Genomic DNA, 21,497 nt, shown 5'->3' with positions numbered 1-21,497 from the left:
ATAAGATTCATACAATTTAATATAAATATCAGTTTTAATTCTTACTTACTTGAGACTTCAGTAAGTAAACGTTACAATATATACTGAGTACTAAAAGAAACGCAACCCCTGCATAAATTTTCAATTTAAAAAAAAAAGCGATAAATATCCTTTGTGAGCCCCCCCCCAAAAAAAAAGTTTTTACTTTGGATGGTATATTTCTCCATAATGAACCCCTATAACAAATGTTATGAACAAGTAATGCAGAGTAACAATTTTCCTTTGCATTTTGTACAGTATGATCCCGTGCACGTTTAAATAAAATTTGTGAGTTTTTATTTTGATGTTTCTATTTGCACTCAGTATATTTACTACTTGTTATGTATTTTTATACGATATTTATTGTTCTTCAAATGTTTCTAGTGTTATTGTTTATATGTTACTATGGCCTTCTGGGACCCTCACATTTGGAATAAAATTCTTATTCTCAATTATTACTTTTCTTATTCTTATTCTTAATCATTTTTAACTTATATTTGAAGATCTCTAAACTGCGGGCGTTTTCTTTCAAAATTAAAGTTCTTTATATTATATTGATTACAATCGCTCATTTAACTGTTTCGTCATGTAGATAATTCTTATTGTACTTTGTTTTGATTAAAGATCTTTTCAATCCATGCCCATCACTTAATATTGTCTATATTTATGTAAGCTTGTCTGTATTTACGCTTATCACAAAAATGGAACAAAGGTGTGTCAGGTTTAACCAATTGAATCCTTTGTTTTCATGTTTTGACCAATAATATTATTTATTCCATTTAAAGCAATGTGAAGGTCGTGACTTATACGGTTTTCGTCAACTGTAAAAGTAAATACGGGCAGCATATTTGCATCAAATAAATCTAGACATGGACAATGGAATCAGTTCTAAGATCGGTAATGGTCCGACTCCCGAGAAACGACAGAAGATTGAAAATGGAACGGGATCTGGGGTAAGTATAATTAGTTTTTTTATAATTAATATCTGCATGGAAAGTTTTGGAAATGCAAATTGATAAGCATAATGATATTGAATGTCCTTCAATACGTGCAATAGTATAAACTATCGTCCCTCTAACATATTTATAAAGAAAATAATTGCAAAATTTGTAAATATGTGGATGACATACTTTTTTTATTATTGATTTAACAAAGAGAAGACCCAATGTTGTGATTGATTTCCTATACCCATAACAAACACAATGTATATAAAACAGATACTGACACAATATTTTATAACAAATGGAGCGTCCTGAATATCTCTGTGGAGCAGTCGTTTTTTGGTGCACAGGACAAATCCATTATTTTGATTGCACAAGTCTTTTTTTACCAACTTCACCTACAACAACGATCCATTAAATTTTGACATTTTCTACAGTATAAAATATCTCTTTTTTACTTGTAAATATGCCAGTTCATTCAGTTGAAGTGTTTATCAATGTAATTTGTCATTTTACAGGTTTAATCATTTCCTTTTAAACATATCCGCGTTTACAAATAAAATTATTTACTTATTGAATTAAAACTATATTGTTTGACTTAAAATTTTTATAACGAATCCCGTGATGTTTATAATTGTATGTAATTTTCTATGTTCTCTTTTTGATGTAATACTAGTAATCATATCTCTCGACCATTAAAGAGCTACTGGTCATGTCCTGTGGTCATTTCTCGACGCTTACAAAAAGAAAAAGGGGTGGGGGGGGGGGGGTGAAACGAGATGCTCATTTCCCAGATCCCGTTTTTTGTATCCCACTTTCCACTTTTCCCACTTCTTTTTCCCAGATCCCAGCTTTTAAATCCCTATATCCTACACCAACAGCGTGTCATCCCCACCATACAAATAAGAAAAAAGAGGGGATCAAGTGCATAGTTGGGAAATAAAAGGTTCCTATATCTGTAGTTTTAAAATCTAAAGATAATAGATACCTTATGCAAATTCAAGATCTAAACAATGAAATGTAAAAATAAGACAATATGTCTTTATTTTACGGAAAACTGGTTGTCACGATCTATTGATACATGTACAAAAAATTGTTTAACAGTTTAAACGAGCGTTCTCACCGAAATGTGTTAGCACATACGATTTTAATACACGAAAATATGACTTGACCCCTACAATACCCCCAAAATCAGCCGAGTAGATTAAAAGTAAGTTAAAGAAGACTTGTTGTTAATTTATTAACCATTTACTCTAAAAATCAAACTAGTAAATATCAGTTTAGAAAAAAATAACTTGACGAAAAATATGCAGATTTTAAGTATGCATCCTTTTCTTTTTATTTCTTTGATCACAAGACCTGCATGTTATACTAATTGAATGGGGGTCGTCAGCAGGTATATACAACAGTGATGCAATTATATAGGAAAATGATGAAATACAAAAAACTATTCATTTCATTGTCGATCAAAAATGTCAACCGTATATAAACCGATGATTGAAGGTTCTCGGATATGGTATAAATACATCTGAAATATACATGCAATATTAAAATTAGACGGACCCAGGCACAGCTGTAGAGTTATATTTATATCCACATTGGATATTATCGTTAATTTATTTTATTTTAAATATGGAAGGATTTATGTTTTATTGTATTCAGGTCAGTTTAATGTTTTACAGTAATGCCGTTGCTTAATATGTAGTGGATATTTAAACATGTTTGTTGTAATCGCTATATAAGACTTTTTAATCGGTTTAATCTTTGTTTACATTTTATTTTTGATGAACGATTGCAATATTATACAATTGAAATTGTCAATTCTGCTAAATAACTTTGATAAGATTGGTTATTATCTGCCTTTCTTGTGACATACGCCTACACAATTGTAGTGCTCTTTGATTTGAGTTATATCTTTGGTTTGAGAAAAAGAAAATAGTCAAAACTTTATGAAAACTTATTGTACCTGCGAATAAGAAATACGTTTCAAGAGCGATCTAGGATTTTTGAAAGGGGTGCGTAATTCCCGAAAGTGGAATAGATACTGCCGAGCAGAGCTAGTCGATAATTGTTTTGGACAACTTATAGTTTATGATATAAAAAAAAGTTATATAATCGTGAGAAACGTGAGATGTGGGTTTTTTTTTTTTGGGGGGGGGCTGCTATTATTAATAGATTCGGGACGATTTTAAATGTTTGAAAACAATTGGTGATGATGGAAGATTTGTTATATAGTTTCATTATTTTAAAGATTAAGGGCGATTTAAGAGCTCGACATATTGTAAATATACCTGTCTATCGTTGAAGAATTTATACTGTGCGCCCTCTTATTGTATTAAGTTTATTTGCGTGGTGGGTAGCTGTCTCAATGATGTAAGCTCCATATCATACTTTAAAATCACTGAAAGACAAACTTTGAATAGACTGAAACTCTTTAAACTATCTTGCTGAGTACAGGCAATAATATCTGCTGAGTACAGGCAATAATATCTGCTGAGTACAGGCAATAATATCTGCTGAGTACAGGCAATAATATCTGCTGAGTACAGGCAATAATATCACTCAAAAACATCAAGGAAAGGTTGTGTCAAACAATATTATTAGCAATTTACAGACAAATATTCTGGTCTTGCAAATTTGCCATCATGAATGGATAATTTACTATTTTAAGATCCCATTGGCAAAAATAGAAAGAGGGATTAATATTTGTCTATTTGAACAGTGCCTGTTGTATAATGAATCAATTTGTATGTATTATAATTACTCATCTCAAGGCGATACATAATCTTCACAGCAATATTCTGTAGAACAATACGATATGTCATTATACGTCGCGACACTTTTTATTAACCTAGATCAGAACAGAAGCAGTTCAGTCGGGTCATTTTTTGTTGTTGTCGAAAGATTGAGAACCGACACGCGTAGAGTGTGCGACTCATATTATGGAAATTTATCTGAATTTCATAAAATATCTTTATACGTTTTTTTTCTTGCATGAAAATTTAATTATTTTAAGAACGAATTGAACATTTATTTCATCAATGACAGGAGGTAGACAATGTAGCTGTTTAGTCGGTTTTCCAGCTAGATATACAGCCAGGGGAGTCATTTAGTCGGTTTTCCAGCTAGCTATACAGCCAGGGGAGTCATTTAGTCGGTTTTCCAAATAAATATACAATGTTGTTGTTTTGTGGTTTTCGGATTGGTACATGTTATATTTGTACGTTCCCATATTGACACTTAATGCAATGAATTATATATACATGTAATAAAACATATTGAATTTGTCGACTGGCCAACATATCTTAGAGGACATCACATTTACTTCGAGTAGATACTGAAACATTTAAACATGTGTAATTGTATCATCAAAATAATTAACTGTAGGATAAGTTGTAAAACATCTCTCATTTTTGACAACCCCGTCTTCCAACAAAAACCTACAAAACGATTTATACGGGTAAAACATTTGTAAAAGTACTTTCAAAATTAAGTAGTCCAAAACCCAATGTTCGAAAGACCGTTTCCGGAAATATTCCGAGATACTATACATTAAAATAATTCATGTGAAAATATTCTTCATTCATTGAATTACTTTAACACGGCTGGTAATCTACACACGCAGAACAATCGGTTCTGCAATGAAAACCGTGAGAGGATTTTCCGGTTATGCTTGAGTGGAGTAATTGTCACCGCTTCAAAAGGTATGTAGATTTCTAAATCGCAATTTTCTAATTCAACTGATCAAAATATTGAAAATCGGAGAATGCTATGCTGTGGTGAATACTTTTACGAAGTGACACATGTATCATTTACTGTTGTGCATGTAGTTAAACCCCTACAAAATCAATCGTCCCACGAGTAATTGCCGAAAAAAGTGACATTTAAATTTTGAGATGGTTCTATTAACAGACCTACAAGTTCAGATTTAGTTTTTTTTCTGTCAACGGGATTGAATGTCGTTTTGGGCGGCGTGTGCGCTGTTCGAAGGTGATAGACGTCTTAATAAATCTAAAAACTGCCAATTTTCATTATTTCATGCGTGAGGGGATCGGTTCTGATTGAGGACATCGTGAATGCGTGAGGGGAAGTGCAATCATATCTTTATATGGAAAAATGCAACAATCACTTCAAAGAAAGGCAAGTAACTTGCATAGTTTAATTGAAGTTTATAATAAATATAAATTGACAATGGAAATGGAAATGGCTACAACGTAAATATAAATGGTTTAGATTTATTTCAGGTTCAAATGTGCTTATAATTTGTTATTTGTTTTTAAATATCAAGTCGGTTAAGAGCTCTACAGAGCTCATGTTTACCTTGTTGAATTGTACATATCATGCCCGACTCTAAATAAAAGTTACTTACTTACTTACTTACTTACTATTTATGATTGACTATGTTTTTTTCTTGTGCATGTGCATGCATTAAGACTTTAATCTATTTTTTAGATGAATAGAACACGCCACCATTGCCTGCAGTGTGATACGTCATATACTTAACGTACAAAGCTGAACTTCCATGTAAAGCTGGTACATGAAAACACATAAGTCGAGAAAAGTCACAAGGCCAAAGATTAAGAAAATGTTTGCACTTCCCCCCACGCATTCACGATGTCCTCAATCAGAACCGATCCCCTCACGCATGAAATAATGAAAATTGGCAGTTTTTGGATTTATTAAGACGTCTATCACCTTCGGACAGCGTACACGCCGCCCAAAACGACATTCAACCCAGTTGACAGAAAAAAAACTAAATCTGAACTTGTAGGTCTGTTAATAGAACCATCTCAAAATTTAAATGTCACTTTTTTCAGCAATTACTGAGTCACTCGATTGATTTTGTAGGAGTTTTACTCCATGCACAACAGTAAATGATACATGTGTCTCTTTGTTAAAGTATTCACCACAGCATAGCATTCTCCGATTTTTAATATTTTGATCAGTTGAATTAGGAAATTGCGATTTAGAAATGTACATACCTTTTGAAGCGGTGACAATTACTCCACTCAAGCATAACCGGAAAATCCTCTCACGGTTTTCATTGCAGAACCGATTGTTCTGCGTGTGTAGATTACCAGCCGTGTTTAATGTATACTTCATTCAAGAGAAGACATATGCATGTTTGATATATAGTTCATTCAAGAAAAAACTTATGTTTACATATTGTGAACAAATGAAGAAGTACTTATAGAAGTCCTGATGATAAAGTAAAAGGATAAAAAGAAACGACATGTCTAAATGAAGTTAAGATACTTGACTTTATCAGTGTTGGGTTGAAAAAGTTTAATACGTGGGAAAATTCCCGCTCTTAATTGAATACCAAGTATACTTGTGATTAAACATGCATTTTATGCAGAAAACTTTTCTGTAGTAAATTTCCTCCCTGCTGCGAAACGCGGAAGGATATTATCACACACTATACTAAAATGATCTCATTGACACGTATTCCTTATATATCTCAATACTATTATAAAAAAAAAGAAATCCAAGAAACCCAAATATTAAATATTAAACTAGAGAACACAAAGAAAGTGTTGAAAAGCATCAATTCGACTAACCCCGGCACAGCTACATCGGGTAATATCGTTGATTTGCCTTGATATGGAAGGATTTATGTTTTATTGTATTCAGGTCAGTTTAACGTTTTACATCACTATACTTAATATGCATTCGATATATAAAGACTGTTTTACCGCGACATCAAAATCATAGTCAAATCTCCAACAATAAGATGAATTTTGAATTTTACAAAGTTCAATTTCCGATTTAAGTTCATGTACCCACTTTCAACCATACATTATTGAATCTTAAGAGCAGGGTGATGAATTCCTGTCAAACAAAAGTGTTGATGGTCGAATTTGTAGGTAATTCAGGGGAAATCTCCTTGAGCAAAAGGTCTCCAACCGTTACGATTGTAACTACCATTTGGTACTTTTTGGTAGTACACATGTATTGTCACTTCTATAAATCGAATGAAGTAGCCAGCCATCTTTCCATGTTCAAAGAACGTTTACAACATGTTGCTTCAGTCCTTAATCTGCAAACCGCAAATATGAAAATTAGATTACTATTTTCAAGGAGATCATCATAAATTAAGCGGCTATTTTCCGACCACGATTTTACTATGATTTTGTCATTTTTGAAATAAATTACTAGTGTACAAGTAAAGGCCATTATGCCAGCCGATTTCAATTCCAGTATACTAGAAATTAAAAAAAAACCTTACCACGCTCATTATACATTGTGTTCAATGGTTTTGTATTAATAAATGTGAGGGTACCAAACGATTGTTGTAATTTTCTTAAAACTGTCAACTGCCTCTATTGAACACAATTTTCAAGTCATTTTCATATGAACAGGAACACATTGCTTGTTGGTCTGTCCTCGCTTTTTATCCTACTGATAAGGCACTATCCAAAAAACCTTGACAAGTGTTATGTTGAAGTAAATGTCTTAAGAATATAATTGAACTAAATATTTAGGTCATTGGATTTAAAGTAAACACAAATTATATTATTCGATTCTTGGGAAGTATTTGCTTTTCTTGGGTGAACAAATAAATAAATGTATATTGTTTCATGATTGTTCTCTATTAGACCATTTGCTACCAATTGTACATAGACCTATCACGTGACGTGAGAAGACGACTTCAAGATAACCTGATCCACATAGATATTATGAATGTTTATTAATACTTTTGCAGTGAAATAGATTATTCTGTAAGAATCATGCATGAACAAAAACTATAAAATGAGTATTCATATTAATGAACATTTTGGTATGTTACAGCATTCATCCGTACAGTATCATGGGTATCTAGACGAAAAACAGGATTTTGATGGCAGCTTTAGTTTAATTTTTACATTGCCAGAGAAAGTCGGAGCGCTTTGTGGAGCATTGCGAATATTCGAGGTAATTAGATTAAGTAAAAAGTATATTAAAAAAAATGTTTATTCTTGAAAAAAACAACCTACGAATTCATGTACACGTACAGCAATATAATGCACGGATAAGAAAACCAGTGGTCACTTATACAAATTCCACTCCTAATAGTAAATTATTGGCATGTGGTAAATTACAGACTTATGACAATTTTTTGATGTGAATTTTTCTATTGTTGGTTGACAATTATGCAAATGTCTCCTTTTTTCCAGAACAATTGTCGGAAATATAAGTACGTCATATGAATACGTATAAGAACACACATATGAACGTATAAATGAAAATTAAAAATACTAAATAAGTAGCATTCATACCCCATTTATTATCGGGTATTCATTAGAAACGCACAGTGGCGGATCCAGGGTAGGGCGTGGAAGATGTACGCATTCCTTGATCGCCCCCTAAAAGAAAAAGGGAAATATCATGTTGTTTCTCACGAGTATGAATGAGTTTTAGCATAAAATAGTCCAAAATAGTTTCGCCTCGCTACGCTTGGTTGTATCTATCCTATTTCCCAGCATATTACGCCCCCTTTCAAAAATCCTGGATCCGCCCCTGAACACCTAACCCAATGAAAAGGTGAAAATAAGTTGTTAATTCCAGCAAAATAGTAGAAGAATACACGTCACAATGCATCATATATGTAAATGCTTAATAAGTTTCATTCTTATTTCATCGTACATTGATTAATGTCTTGATACAATTATTTCAGAAACACAGTGTGAACTTACATCATATAGAATCTCGTCCCTCCAAACAAGACAAGGCGTTGTACGCATTTTTCGTGTCATGTGACAACAAAACCGGAGGACTCAAAGAAGCCATACAAGAACTTAAGGAGAAATCTACAACATTTAGTATTTTGTCCAGAGATTCTGATAAAGATGCTAGTAAGTTATATCTTTTTTTCAAAAAAGTTTTGAATAAGAACTTCAACAAAATGAATGACTTTTCAGAAAACATTTCCGACAGAAACGTTGCAAAAAACAGTAGGTTGCTGTTTTTGGTGAATATGCAATGCTCTTCTTTTTGTTGTTTAGCGGCCTCAATCAACCGTCTGCTTATTCTGCCACTTTGTGTTGCGCACGCAGTCTAAATTAATAACTTTGTATACAGTTCTGTGATAGTTAAAAAAAATATACAGGTGCACTTTTAAAACAGTATTTGTTGTCTACATTTTTAGCCGAGCATTGAAGCATTGAATCATTCATCCTCTCCCTCATGCAACGCTCTGGTTCCTTGCCTGGCTTTGGCTATATTTTTTTTTTCCTTTTTGGTTTATAGCTCCTCATCGTTTTAATAAGCTTTGGATTTTTAAATATTTTTGCCTCGAGCATCGCAGAAGAGACATTGATTGTCGTTATGCGCATCTGGTGAAGAAAAATTGGTACCGTTTATGTTATTCAAAACTCGGCGCGGTGATTGTTCCTAATTTCTGCAAATTTACATTGCCTGATATGATTTACAATCTTACATTTTTGATAACCATTTTTGTATGTTCCACAGTTCCATGGTTTCCACGAAAGATTGTTGAGCTGGATCGGTTTGCAAACCAGATTTTAAGCTACGGATCAGAATTGGATTCAGACCATCCTGTAAGTTTAGAAATGTCAATTTTGTGTATTCTCTAAAAAAGTTTGTAATATATTTTTGGTATGTTATTGAAATATTTTCATTCATACTATATATCTATCTTTTCTACCACATTAATTAACGTCGTATCTAGTTGTATACACAGCACATGTAAAAGTTGTGATCATTCATCATCATTTTATGACTATGCAGTGTGAGTATCCATTGTCATGACGCTATGACAATGGATACTCAATCTTTGTTACACATATATATGTAGAGCAATGTAAATAAACATTTCAAAAGTATACAATTCACAAAAATATATAAGTAGTTCTATACGACTTTATAGCGAATATCAAACGTTCAACATTTCCCGTTTTTTGTTCTCTTTTTTTTTTTTTTATTTCATTCCATCACTTTTAATGATTGAGGATTTGGATGGGGTTTACTGAATAATGGGCAAAAAGTGCAGAATAAAGGCCAAAAAATATAAAAGAAAAATGGGCAAATGCAAAAAAGAATAACAAAATATTTGGTGCTGAAATATAAAGAATAGAGAATAGTGGTCAAGACATATAAAAAAAATTGACAAATGGCATAATAAATTAAAGAATACAAAAATGGATGACCTACCATCGAGACCATCATGATTTGCATTTCCCGCTATGGAATTATTTTCTTTTATACCATTTTTATTTCTTTATAGGGATTTACTGACAAAATTTACAGAGCAAGACGAAAAGAGTTTGCAGACATAGCATTTAATTACAAACAGTAAGTTAAATTTGTCATTGATGCATGCATAGGATTTGTTTTATTCAAATAATGAAAACAAAACTAGAGGGGATATATAATTAATTCACTTTGATGCTGAACAATATCAGCATTTACCTTTTTCTACAAATGCACAGTCTTATAATGCTTTGACTTTTATTGCAAATGATATATACAAATGCCGTTTAAAGATCGTCATTTCACTAAAAGATCTGATTAAGATAACTAAATTAAGTTACTACATATACGATTAACTATTGGCCACATCTTATTGTGATGAGGTTGAATAAGTATAATTGGTTTATAATTCACCGAGTGGAGTTTGATAAACCTAAGTGAAATGGGATAATTTTAGCCTGCGAAAACATTTTTTTTGGTTAAAATTGGCATTGATTTAGCTTTCAAAAACTGTGAGTACTCTTAATCGGTACTTTTTGATTTTTGCTTTCGTTTGTTTTTCTTCGTGTCGATCTAATGAGTCAAGCCCGTTCCAATTGATTTTAACAGTTTAATCTTATGTTGTGCTGCTACACCACTGTCCAAGGCTAGGGGTCGGACACATGCTTAACCTTGCCTGATTCTTGATGTGCTTGTCCCAAGTAAGGAGACTGTAACTCAGTGGTCGTCGTTGGTTGCTTTCTGTCCTATTTCTTTTAAGTTTCTTGTTTAAGCATGAATCAGACCGTATTTTTTCTTTTGAATTGCTTCTCGTTTAGTCATACCGGAATCCTTTTATAGCTAACTATGCGGTTGTGGTTTTGCTCATTTTTGGAGGTCGTACGGTGACCTATATAGTTGTTTTTTTAATCCACACCTATTGGTCTCTGGGGGATAGTCCGAAAATTGCAACCATGCATGCTATCTGCAACCCGATGAAGAACTACTAATGACATATTAAAAATCAGCGCGAAAAAAACCATACAAGCTGACATTTTACAGAATGTGACTGACTTTTTAAAAGGAAAAATATATTAAACAACTTCACATAATATAATAAGTAAACGATTCATTCCAAAACAAATATTTTGTTAAGGTATTAGATTTTCGAAATGTAAAAAAAATTTTATTATATATTAACATGAAAATAAGAAATATCACAATGTAAAACAGCTTTAAATTTATATTTTCTTTCAGTGGTCAAGAAATACCAAGGGTTACCTACACACCGGCCGAAATCAAAACATGGTATGTATGCATTGGTAGAATTTGCAACGTGTGATATTTAATTACTTAGGTTGTAAGATTCTATCACACAAAATGGCTATCTGTATTGAGTTGTTGAGTTCGTAAATTTCATATTTGATAGAAGCTGTTTGCAAAAATCATCATAATCACGTCAATTAAGTCATATTATCAAACACAATACGCATGCATTGGCATATACACTTTGTTACTGTACACGATTATCTAACCCAGTTTATAAACTTTCTCGAAGGTGACAAGTGATTGCAAGAGACATGCACAAAAGACGTAATCGAACATGTGCCAAACAATCCCCCTCGAGGTTCCACACAAGAAAATAATTCTGCAGCGTTAAATGTTATAAGACTATTTGCTTGTCGTCTACAGTCTCATTTTCGGAATTTAAAATCAATCTCACCAAAGCTAACAAAGAGTAAACCTATGTGTCATATCAATTGAGGTGGACTTTATGCTCTGTTTGATATTTGCAGCCATTCAATCAGATTGGAATCTGTTGATGCAGCTTAGAGACCGCGTGAGCGAAATTCCTCTATGTCAATACGATCTTATTTCATCTTGTTAGTACATTTTTTTTTATCAGTATTGTTACATTAAAAAAAGGTTGCAATTTGAATTAACAATTCTGTGCCATATACTATATGTCTGTTTTTTTGTAGGGGAACAATCTTCCGAGAATTAACAAAGCTATACCCAACACATGCTTGTCGTGAATTTAACCACATCTTCCCTCTGTTGTGTGATAACTGTGGTTTTAAAGAAGACAATCTACCGCAATTACAAGATATTTCAAACTTTTTACAAGGTAATTAATGTTATCAGGTATAGTTACTGAATTAAACATGGTTAAAAAAGAAGAATGATTGTTAGACATCAAAGATATCTTCGATCAAAAAGAATTGAAAACATCTGACAGAGAGACTGTGTAATGTGTCAATATAAAGCTTATTTATAGCATATGTATAATATGATAACACATTGAACGCAATGTATTGTGAAAAAAAACTCTTTTGATCTACCTTCACTATGAACGCTCTAACTCAATCACCTGAAAGTCAAGAACGTATAAGAATAAAACATGTTGAGAGCTATGTGACCAAAAGGGACCTACAAAAAACCCACATTTATCTGAGGTCGTATTTGCCTGAGTGAGTTTATAATTTCTTCTGAATTTATCAACGGCGAATTTTAGAATCATGTTATGACTGAAGCAAAACAATCGTAATTATCTGTTTGCACAACGTTTTCGTTCAAACAAACCGGCATGTGGTGTTACCATGTGATTGAACGTAAAGTACTAAAGCACTGACCTCTACTTCTCTTCTTTAAGTTTCTAGCGATCCTTCAATTATTGAAGATTATTCGCCGGGAAAGTTGGTGATACCCTCGGGAACTAACAGTAAACCAATAGTGGTATTAACGTTAGATGAAAATTAAAATTGTTCGTTTACACGACATTTTCCTTTAAACAAACGTTGAAACAAACCTACATATGAGAACATTAGGTTTTGAAATTATAACGATCGCGGATCCCGTCTAAGATACCGTTACAATGAGGATACATGCTTTTCAGATCCACCAGCTACATACAATAGCATATATATATCTTTATTTTCGTAAACCAAAGTACAATGGTATAGAGACATCATGGTCTGAATGAGAAAGGCAAAAATGTAAGAGAAAATAGTGTAAAAATCGTCCCAAAATCTTTTCACTTTCATTAGACAACACTTAAAGTATCATCATACAATTATAAAACATTACATAGTATCAATATGGAATTATAAAACATTACATAGTAGTACCAATATACAATTATAAAACATTACATAGTATCAATATACAATAATAAAACATTACATAGTATCAATATACAATTATAAAACATTACATAGTATCAATATATAATTATAAAACATTACATAGTATCAATATACAATTATAAAACATTACATAGTATCAATAAACAATTATAAAACATTACATAGTATCAATAAACAATGATAAAACATTACATAGTATCAATATACAATTATAAAACATTACATAGTATCAATATACAATTATAAAACATTTCATAGTATCAATATACAATTATAAAACATTACAACAATCTTTCTCTAACAACCCTGCAACAATTGGTACGATAGTCCACAATATCCTAAATGATAGCCGGACCCTAAAACCAATAAACCAACCAATCATTCTCTAAATACAATATGCAATAACCAAATTATGCAGCTATTTTGTTCAAATACTTTCAAACATTGAGAGATATCAGTAGATACTTTATGTTACCGGTAATGCGCATTACCACCGGACAGTAAAACACATTATTGCTTCAATCTGGCTAAAAAATGTTAATTTATTCTCATCTGGAAGGACGTATTTCTGTAATAAGTAATACATAGACTTTTACTGAGAAGAACAATAGGTTCACGCAATTTGACGTTAAAATCACCATTCGTCATGACTTTATCTCTATATTAAACATTATTCTTAACCTTACAAACATACAGAATGGTAAAAAACAACAAAATCAAGAATTTAAATTTCTTAATGTTTGTTCAGTTTAACATTTTGAAATTTCAGATTGCACAGGGTTCAGATTACGGCCTGTTGCTGGGTTACTTTCATCACGTGATTTCCTTGCTGGTCTTGCGTTCAGAGTATTTCATTCTACACAATACATCAGACATGGATCAAAACCAATGTACACACCAGAACCGTAAGTTGTCTTCTGTCCTTTCTGAAGATTTTTGCCTTTTTTATTATATGGACCATGCTATCTTAAGGCTTTCTCTTTCAATATTATCTCAAAACGATAGCTTTATTGACAGACACCTTTTACAACATGGCAGTCTTTTTCACCTATTATCGATTTAATTAAGAGGTCCATAAACCTTGGTAAACCTATTTTTCTTCCAATAACTATTTTCATTTTCTATCCATGTGTTTTTAACCTTTACATTGTTTTCGTTTTAAACTGTTTTGTTAATATATTACAATAAACGCATTTACCTTGACATGTTTGGTGTATTCAGTGGAAATATTATTACTAAAATAACTTTTTACGGAGATGTGTGCCAAAAATAACCATAACCTTGTTATTTTATATGAAATACCAACATTTACTTTTAACCGAGTTTTCCCGAAGAAAACATCCGGTTATTAATTTGGAGAAGTACAGGTTGACAGGCGACTGTCAACAATAACTTATGAACTGTTCAACAGATGCATTTCGAATTTAAATATGTTGTTAGTGATAACAAAATATTAAAAATTTTCACTTTTTCTGTTCAAGAGTTATGGTCCTTCATAGATTTTTAAATTTCAATTCATGTTGTTTCCGTTTAATAATCTATGAACCGTACAACCAATGCTTTTCAAATTTTAATATGTTATTACTGTTGATAAAATGGAGGTCAGTTTCAAGTTGATGAATTTCACTTTTGCCGTTTAGGAGATATAGTCCTTGGTAGATTTAACTGGAAAATAGGCACAACACGTGGCAGGTCAAACATGCCTGAAAGTGCCTTCAAATTAAATAAACCCGGTTTGCTGTCAGTTTGACAGCTCATTTCATGTTAACATTTTTTTAACGACATGCGTGTTTGGTCAAAATAAGCATTCTATTTTTATAGAGATATATGCCATGAAGTCCTTGGACATGTGCCTTTATTTGCTGATCCATCATTTGCACAGTTCTCACAAGAAATTGGATTGGCAAGTCTTGGTGCACCAGATGAATACATTCAAAAATTGGCTACGGTTAGTTAATGTAACAGTTTTTTTTCTTTTACGTTTTACTTGTTATAGATGCAAACAAGATTTTTCATCGTTTGTATTATGGGCAATTATTGGTTTGCCATGACAAAACCTTGATGCATAGACGCAACTTTAATCATCAAATATTCATACATTATAAAGAGTTGTTAATTTTCAATTTTCCTCATAAAAGATCGTTAAAGAATAACGTTAGGACTGTTTCAGGATAAAACGCATTGAAGCGCAACCATCAATTATATAAAATTTTATCTCTACTTATAATTATTATAAACTTCTACGAAAACGACAATCGTTAACAATCAATTAATTTGAGTGCCTCCAGTCCTCCCTTATCACTATCAATTTTTGAACAGCCCTTAGTTTCAATCATTATATAAATTTGATATCATACAAATACCATTGCATCGTAGTTGTATCTTAAATATTAGTATTTACACTTCAGTGTTACTGGTTTACGGTTGAGTTTGGATTATGTCGACAAAACGGTGAAATAAAAGCTTATGGTGCTGGACTGTTGTCGTCGTTTGGTGAATTACAGGTAAGTTAAATGAATTGCTAGTATGTTTGTTGACATTGTTAGAATTTGACACTCCAACATTAGTTTTTATCATCTCAAATTAGGACTAGGCTTGAGTATAAATTCAAACTGTATTTGGCTTATGTATAGATTACAGTTGAATTAACTGTTAAGTTGTAAAAACATCACTTACCCTTCCTAAGCACTTGAGATCGTGAGTTTTGATTCTCCCTTTAATTTATTCCGCCGCTTTTTATGCCCCATTTATGGGCATTATGTTTTTCGGTCTATGCGTCCGTTCGTCCGTCCATCTGTTCGTTCGTTCGTCCGTCCGTCCCTTCGTCCGTCCGTCTGTCCCGCTTCAGGTTAAAGTTTTTGGTCAAGGTAGTTTTTGATGAAGTTGAAGTCCAATCAACTTGAAGCTTAGTACACATGTTCCCTATGATAGGATCTTTCTAATTTTAATGCCAAATTAGATTTTTAACCCCAATTTCACGGTCCACTGAGCATAGAAAATGATAGTGCGAGTGGGGCATCCGTGTACTATGGACACATTCTTGTTTAAATGAGTAACAGAGATCAAATTCACATAAAATTGGACTAATTAGTATAAGCTTTCAAAATTACCATTGAACAATCCTGTCGGGTTCCTATTCGTGATATTTCCTACTGCTTATATCTTTTTTGCATAGTATTAAATGTTTGCTCTATAGATAGTTTAACATTTTTGAGAGTTCAAGGAATGTCAATGATTGATTTTCTCTCACGTTAATTTGTCCTTAAATTTATATTGAATCTAATTTAACATTGGTATGCTATCTTTTCATGTGCCTTGACGTGAACTTGATCGTAAAAGACATAATAAGAAGTGTTGGCTCCTGAACAACATTTAATACCTATGACATCTTTGGAGTCTATTGTTGTCCCCCCCCCCCCCTTTTCAACCCGCAACGCTCAATTTAATAAAAAAAAGGAGTTATGCCCCTCGGAAATATTTATTATATGAAAATTGCATTGTTAGTGCTCTCACGAGTACAATTCTTGTCAGAATTTTATGAAACTTGTATCATATGTTTATATCAGCAATGTCTCGAATGAGTTCGAAAATCAGTGCCGATCAATTATTCTTAAAAGAGTTATGCCCCTTGGAAATATTTATTATATGAAAAATTGCATTGTTAGCACTCTCTTATTTATATTGGAATAATACCATGTATATAGTTATCAAAGGTACCAGGATTATAATTTAATACGCCAGACGCGCGTTTCGTCTACATAAGACTCGTCAGTGACTCTCAGATCAAAATAGTTATAAAGCCAAAACAAGTACAAAGTTGAAGAGCATTGAGGACCCAAAATTCCAAAAAGATGACCCAAATACGGCTATGTAATCTCTTCCTGGGATAAGAAAATCCTTAGTTTTTCGAAAAATTCAAAGTTTTGTTACAGGAAATTTATAAAAATGGCCATATAATTAATATTCATGTCAACACCGAAGTGCTGACTACTGGGCTAGTGATACCCTCGGGGACGAAACGTCCACCAGCAGTGGCATCGACCCAGTGGTGTAAATAGGTACCAGGATTATAATTTAATACGCCAGACGTATATATCTTTCTTTCCTCACATTGTGCACAATTTAATGAGAAAGTAAACAAATTCGAGGTAAGGTTCACTCTAGTCATCATTTGGACTCGCATTTTTATTTATTTCTCCATTAGTCTAGGCCAGTTGTAGAAAATATTACATCTCACAATCGAAAATAGTCATATGTGTATTTATTTCCTTCAATTTTATACAAAAACACAAATAAATAAACATATATCCGACCATTTCTCTGTCTGTAGATACTCCGTCACCGTACTGAATATCATATACTACCGAGACTAAACATTTTTTGTCGGGGTACTTTAAACATAGTGTTTCTGTGAGGATATATACAAACTAGAATCGAAAAATACCAGCAGACGTCATGATTATCTAGATTAGTAAGAGCTGCTGTTTCTTGTACTTTCGAAATTGTAGCTTTTTACATTAGATTATGGTCTTATTTTAGTACTGTGTAAGTGACAAGCCTGAAACAAGACCATTTGATCCAGCAAAGACAGCTGAACAACAGTATCCTATCACAGAGTTCCAACCAATCTATTATGTAGCTGATAGCTTTGATTCGGCAAAGGAGAAAATGAGGTAACATGATAAATAACGTCATCGAAGTCAATATGTATCTATCAATGTATCGTATCATAGCATGTTTAAAAATGTCAAAACTCTAATTAAAATGAAAAAGGGAAAGGTGAAATGAATACAAAGTTGTTGTCAAGGAACAATTTTGGACTCTTATTTCAAAAAACTCTCTACCATATACTATATTCTGTATGAAACGTTGTCTTAAATACAATGATCATCTGTAAGTAGAATTCACCATAGATATCAAAAGGAAAAAACTACTTATAAACTATTTTCGAATACAGCTTACTTAAGTGGCGGATCAAGCAAAAGTGAAAAAGGAACTATAGTATTCGATAAGGTTCAGTTTTTATTTTGCATTTATCATAGTTGTTTGTTCAAAAGGGTGTCTTTAAAATCGCTACAGTACTCTTGTTATTTGAAAATGAGTAATACTTAGGAGCTTCATCGGAATGTCTAAACGTATTCCCTTCCTTGAGACTTTTCAAAGTATGCACTCAACAAACGGATAATGTTTTATCTATCCGTTACATCGTTCATGTTTATGATTTCTGTCTTTCAGGGCATTTGCATCGACCATACCAAGACCGTTCAGTGTCAGATACAACCCTTACACACTTTGCGTTGAGGTTATTGACAGTAAAGATCAGATAATCAATCTTACAAAGACAATCAAAGGTAATTTGATACACAATTATAATTGTAAAAAGAAAATTGACAACTGGTTTTATAAGAATATTCCTAAAAGAATTGTGCAACCCAATTCATTTTAGATATAAGATCATATAACCATTTGACGTACACTAACAAAGCGCAAACTTTATAACTTTAGTTGGACTTACAATTAGGAATGTCGGTCTTTTTGCACTTTATGAAATTGAACCTGTACAAAATGTGTATGAACTACAGGGTTCTCAAAAGAAGAATTCAAAATCGCTTCAAGCATATGGAAGAAATTTTAACACCCCTTCCTGTTTTCTTGGTGTTTATATTGTTTAATCTTTAGTATTCAATGTATGATTTTTTGGACGTTCTGTTTTTGTCATTTCGTCTTTTTGCCATGGTGTTAGCATTGCATTTTTCGACTCACCCACCTTCTTAAACATGTTATATGCTTATCCTTTAAAGACAATACTAGGTATAATTCATTTAATATTCAGTATATCATTGCATTTTTCTTTCCACAGGTGATTTATCACTTTTGGAGGACGCCCTTTCAAAGTTGGGAAGCAACAAGAAAGAATAGTTTGTTCTCTGTGACTCATATCATGTGGCAGTAAACATCTGACCACAGATCATACACATGACAAGAATTTGATCTATATTGACAACATAAAATTCCCTTTTCTTCCGAAACAATGTATTGTTTTACATTGATCTACAACGGAAAATAGCTAATTTAAAATATGATTTTTTTTTTAAATATATGTTACTTTGTTGATTTTGTTTTATTTTTGTTTTATTTTAATTATCAGACATAACGAGAACTTTAACTGTTATTTATGTGTAACATGTTTTACTTACTTTCATATGATGTTACACTTAAAAATTATATAATTTTGTGAATAGGCAAGAGTTTTGTCAAGATAAGAATTGATGATATTGTTAGATAATGCTATTACATTTGTGTATAATACCTAGAAATTTTATTCCATAAGTTTCAGTTACTGTGAATTCATTAGTATTCGTTGGATACCAATTTTCGTTGGTTTCGTGGAAACAGATGAACCACGAATTTAAATGTTCAACGAATTACAAATTTTCTTTAGGCTTTGTATGCAGAGATTGGCAAAACCACGAAATCAAATATCCACGAAAATGCAAGTTTTCCTCAATCCACGAAAATTGATACCCACGAAAATAAATGAATCCACAGTAGTCATGAAATTTCGCTCTCTCATACCAGGTACAATTGTTCTTTGAAAATAACTGATTAAATATGTTAATATATTTTAAAGTGTGTCGACGTTGTGCTTTATTTCAATCTTTTTGATTACAAGTATATGTAGACAGCATTAATTAAATATAATGATTTTGTTTACAACATTGTTATCTTCAAATGTATTTTTTATAACGGAATAGGGCATATTACACAAGAGATTTTTAAAAGTGGGTGTTTTGGGCATAAGGAATACAGGATTTGCTTTTGAAATACATAACTTGGTTCAAGTCATCTAATAAAAATTTTGATATTAATAATTGTACACACATTATACATGTTATATTATATGTAAATGCGTGTGATATGACAGACTTTTGAGTTACTCCTTACAGTTACACCTTGCAGTTCAAATTGATATTCGTTTAACTTATTATAATCTGTTGTGGCACTTTTTAATGCCATTACAAATTATATTGTTATACATGCTTTTACTTGTTTTAATTTGCCATAATTTGATTACATTTTTAACTATAATTTTATCCTTGCTAATTGACATTGAGAAGGATATTATGAATGCTGAAAACATAATTTGAAGATTTAAAATAGCTTAGGATATAGCTACAAGGACTTATAATCAGATGGTTTGAAAAGAAAGAACACCTAAATTAACCAGAACCATTTGTGAAAGTATGCGTGTATATTTGATAGAATAATTTTCCTAAAACCACAAATGTTACTAGAAATTGTTATTTTATTCATGTTTGATGTGTTATTTGTTGACAATAAACAGGTGATATATTTCATGTGTTCATGTCTCCGTGTCCCTCTGTGACAAGAAATTAATTACTTATGTGACACCATATGTATTGTTTGTTTGTAATACACTACTGCAATTTAAAGAGGTCAGGTATTTACAGTACAATCAAGCTACCCTAAAAAGCATGAGTAATTTGACTTTGTAGATAAGCTTATGCAAATTCAAAGTTTAACATAAACTTCATTTAATTTGTTTTTAAATTTGCTCATTTTTTTCCAATATAAATACAAACGCTATGCAATGAATACTCTATTGTATTCATGTGGAAATGTTTGCGGATCCGAGGGAACTTCAGCAGATTTTAATCTTGTCGTTTGGTTAAAAAACCTCTACACAATTTGGCATGATGACTAAACATTTAACAGAATATAACATAAAACAGTAGAACAGCTATGTTGGTTGCTGGTAGACGCACCAACAAAAAAGTTAAAAGATGCCATCATTTATAATTCTTCCAATTGCTACTTTGTGATGTTTTGTCTACGTGAGTTTTTTTTCTTGAAAGATTCAACTACCAGTATTCTTAACCATGCAAGAACTGTTCTTCGAGTTTTAAGTGTACTGCCAAAACCAGGTTTACATTGAAAATGTTCTCCGAAATGTGTATACCTAGTCGATATTATGACGGAATCATGTATTGTTTTATTGCTACCACTGGGTGGTAGATTGTTTCCATTCATGAAGGTACATCGGTCCAGTTGTGGTTTCTTTTCTAATGTGTTTTGATCCAACCCCCGCACAAAAGTAACTCTTTAGTTTTAGGTTTCCATTAATATGTCGGAATCAACTAGTATGAAGAAAATACTGTTAAAAGTTTAAGCGCTTCCTTGCATTATATCTCCTTCTCAT

General features: G+C 32.2%; 1 protein-coding gene across 1 annotated transcript; it reads left to right on the top strand.

Annotated features, from left to right (window-relative positions):
* The first annotated feature begins 792 nt into the window (after positions 1-792).
* Positions 793-20,632, top strand: LOC127723970 (phenylalanine-4-hydroxylase-like). The gene is made up of 13 exons (XM_052230679.1): positions 793-971; positions 7,752-7,874; positions 8,617-8,794; positions 9,411-9,499; positions 10,186-10,253; positions 11,388-11,438; positions 12,113-12,258; positions 14,046-14,181; positions 15,098-15,224; positions 15,685-15,780; positions 17,816-17,949; positions 18,512-18,627; positions 19,137-20,632. The coding sequence occupies exons 1-13, from the start codon at positions 888-890 to the stop codon at positions 19,193-19,195; spliced, it is 1,407 nt and encodes a 468-aa protein (XP_052086639.1). The 5' UTR covers positions 793-887; the 3' UTR covers positions 19,196-20,632.
* The last annotated feature ends 865 nt before the right edge of the window (positions 20,633-21,497 follow it).

The sequence above is a fragment of the Mytilus californianus genome, unplaced genomic scaffold, assembly GCF_021869535.1.
Source record: "Mytilus californianus isolate M0D057914Y unplaced genomic scaffold, xbMytCali1.0.p SCAF_14, whole genome shotgun sequence".
NCBI lineage: Eukaryota > Metazoa > Mollusca > Bivalvia > Mytilida > Mytilidae > Mytilus > Mytilus californianus.
Note: the sequence above shows the minus strand (reverse complement) of the source record. Positions and strands in the feature narration are given on the sequence as shown.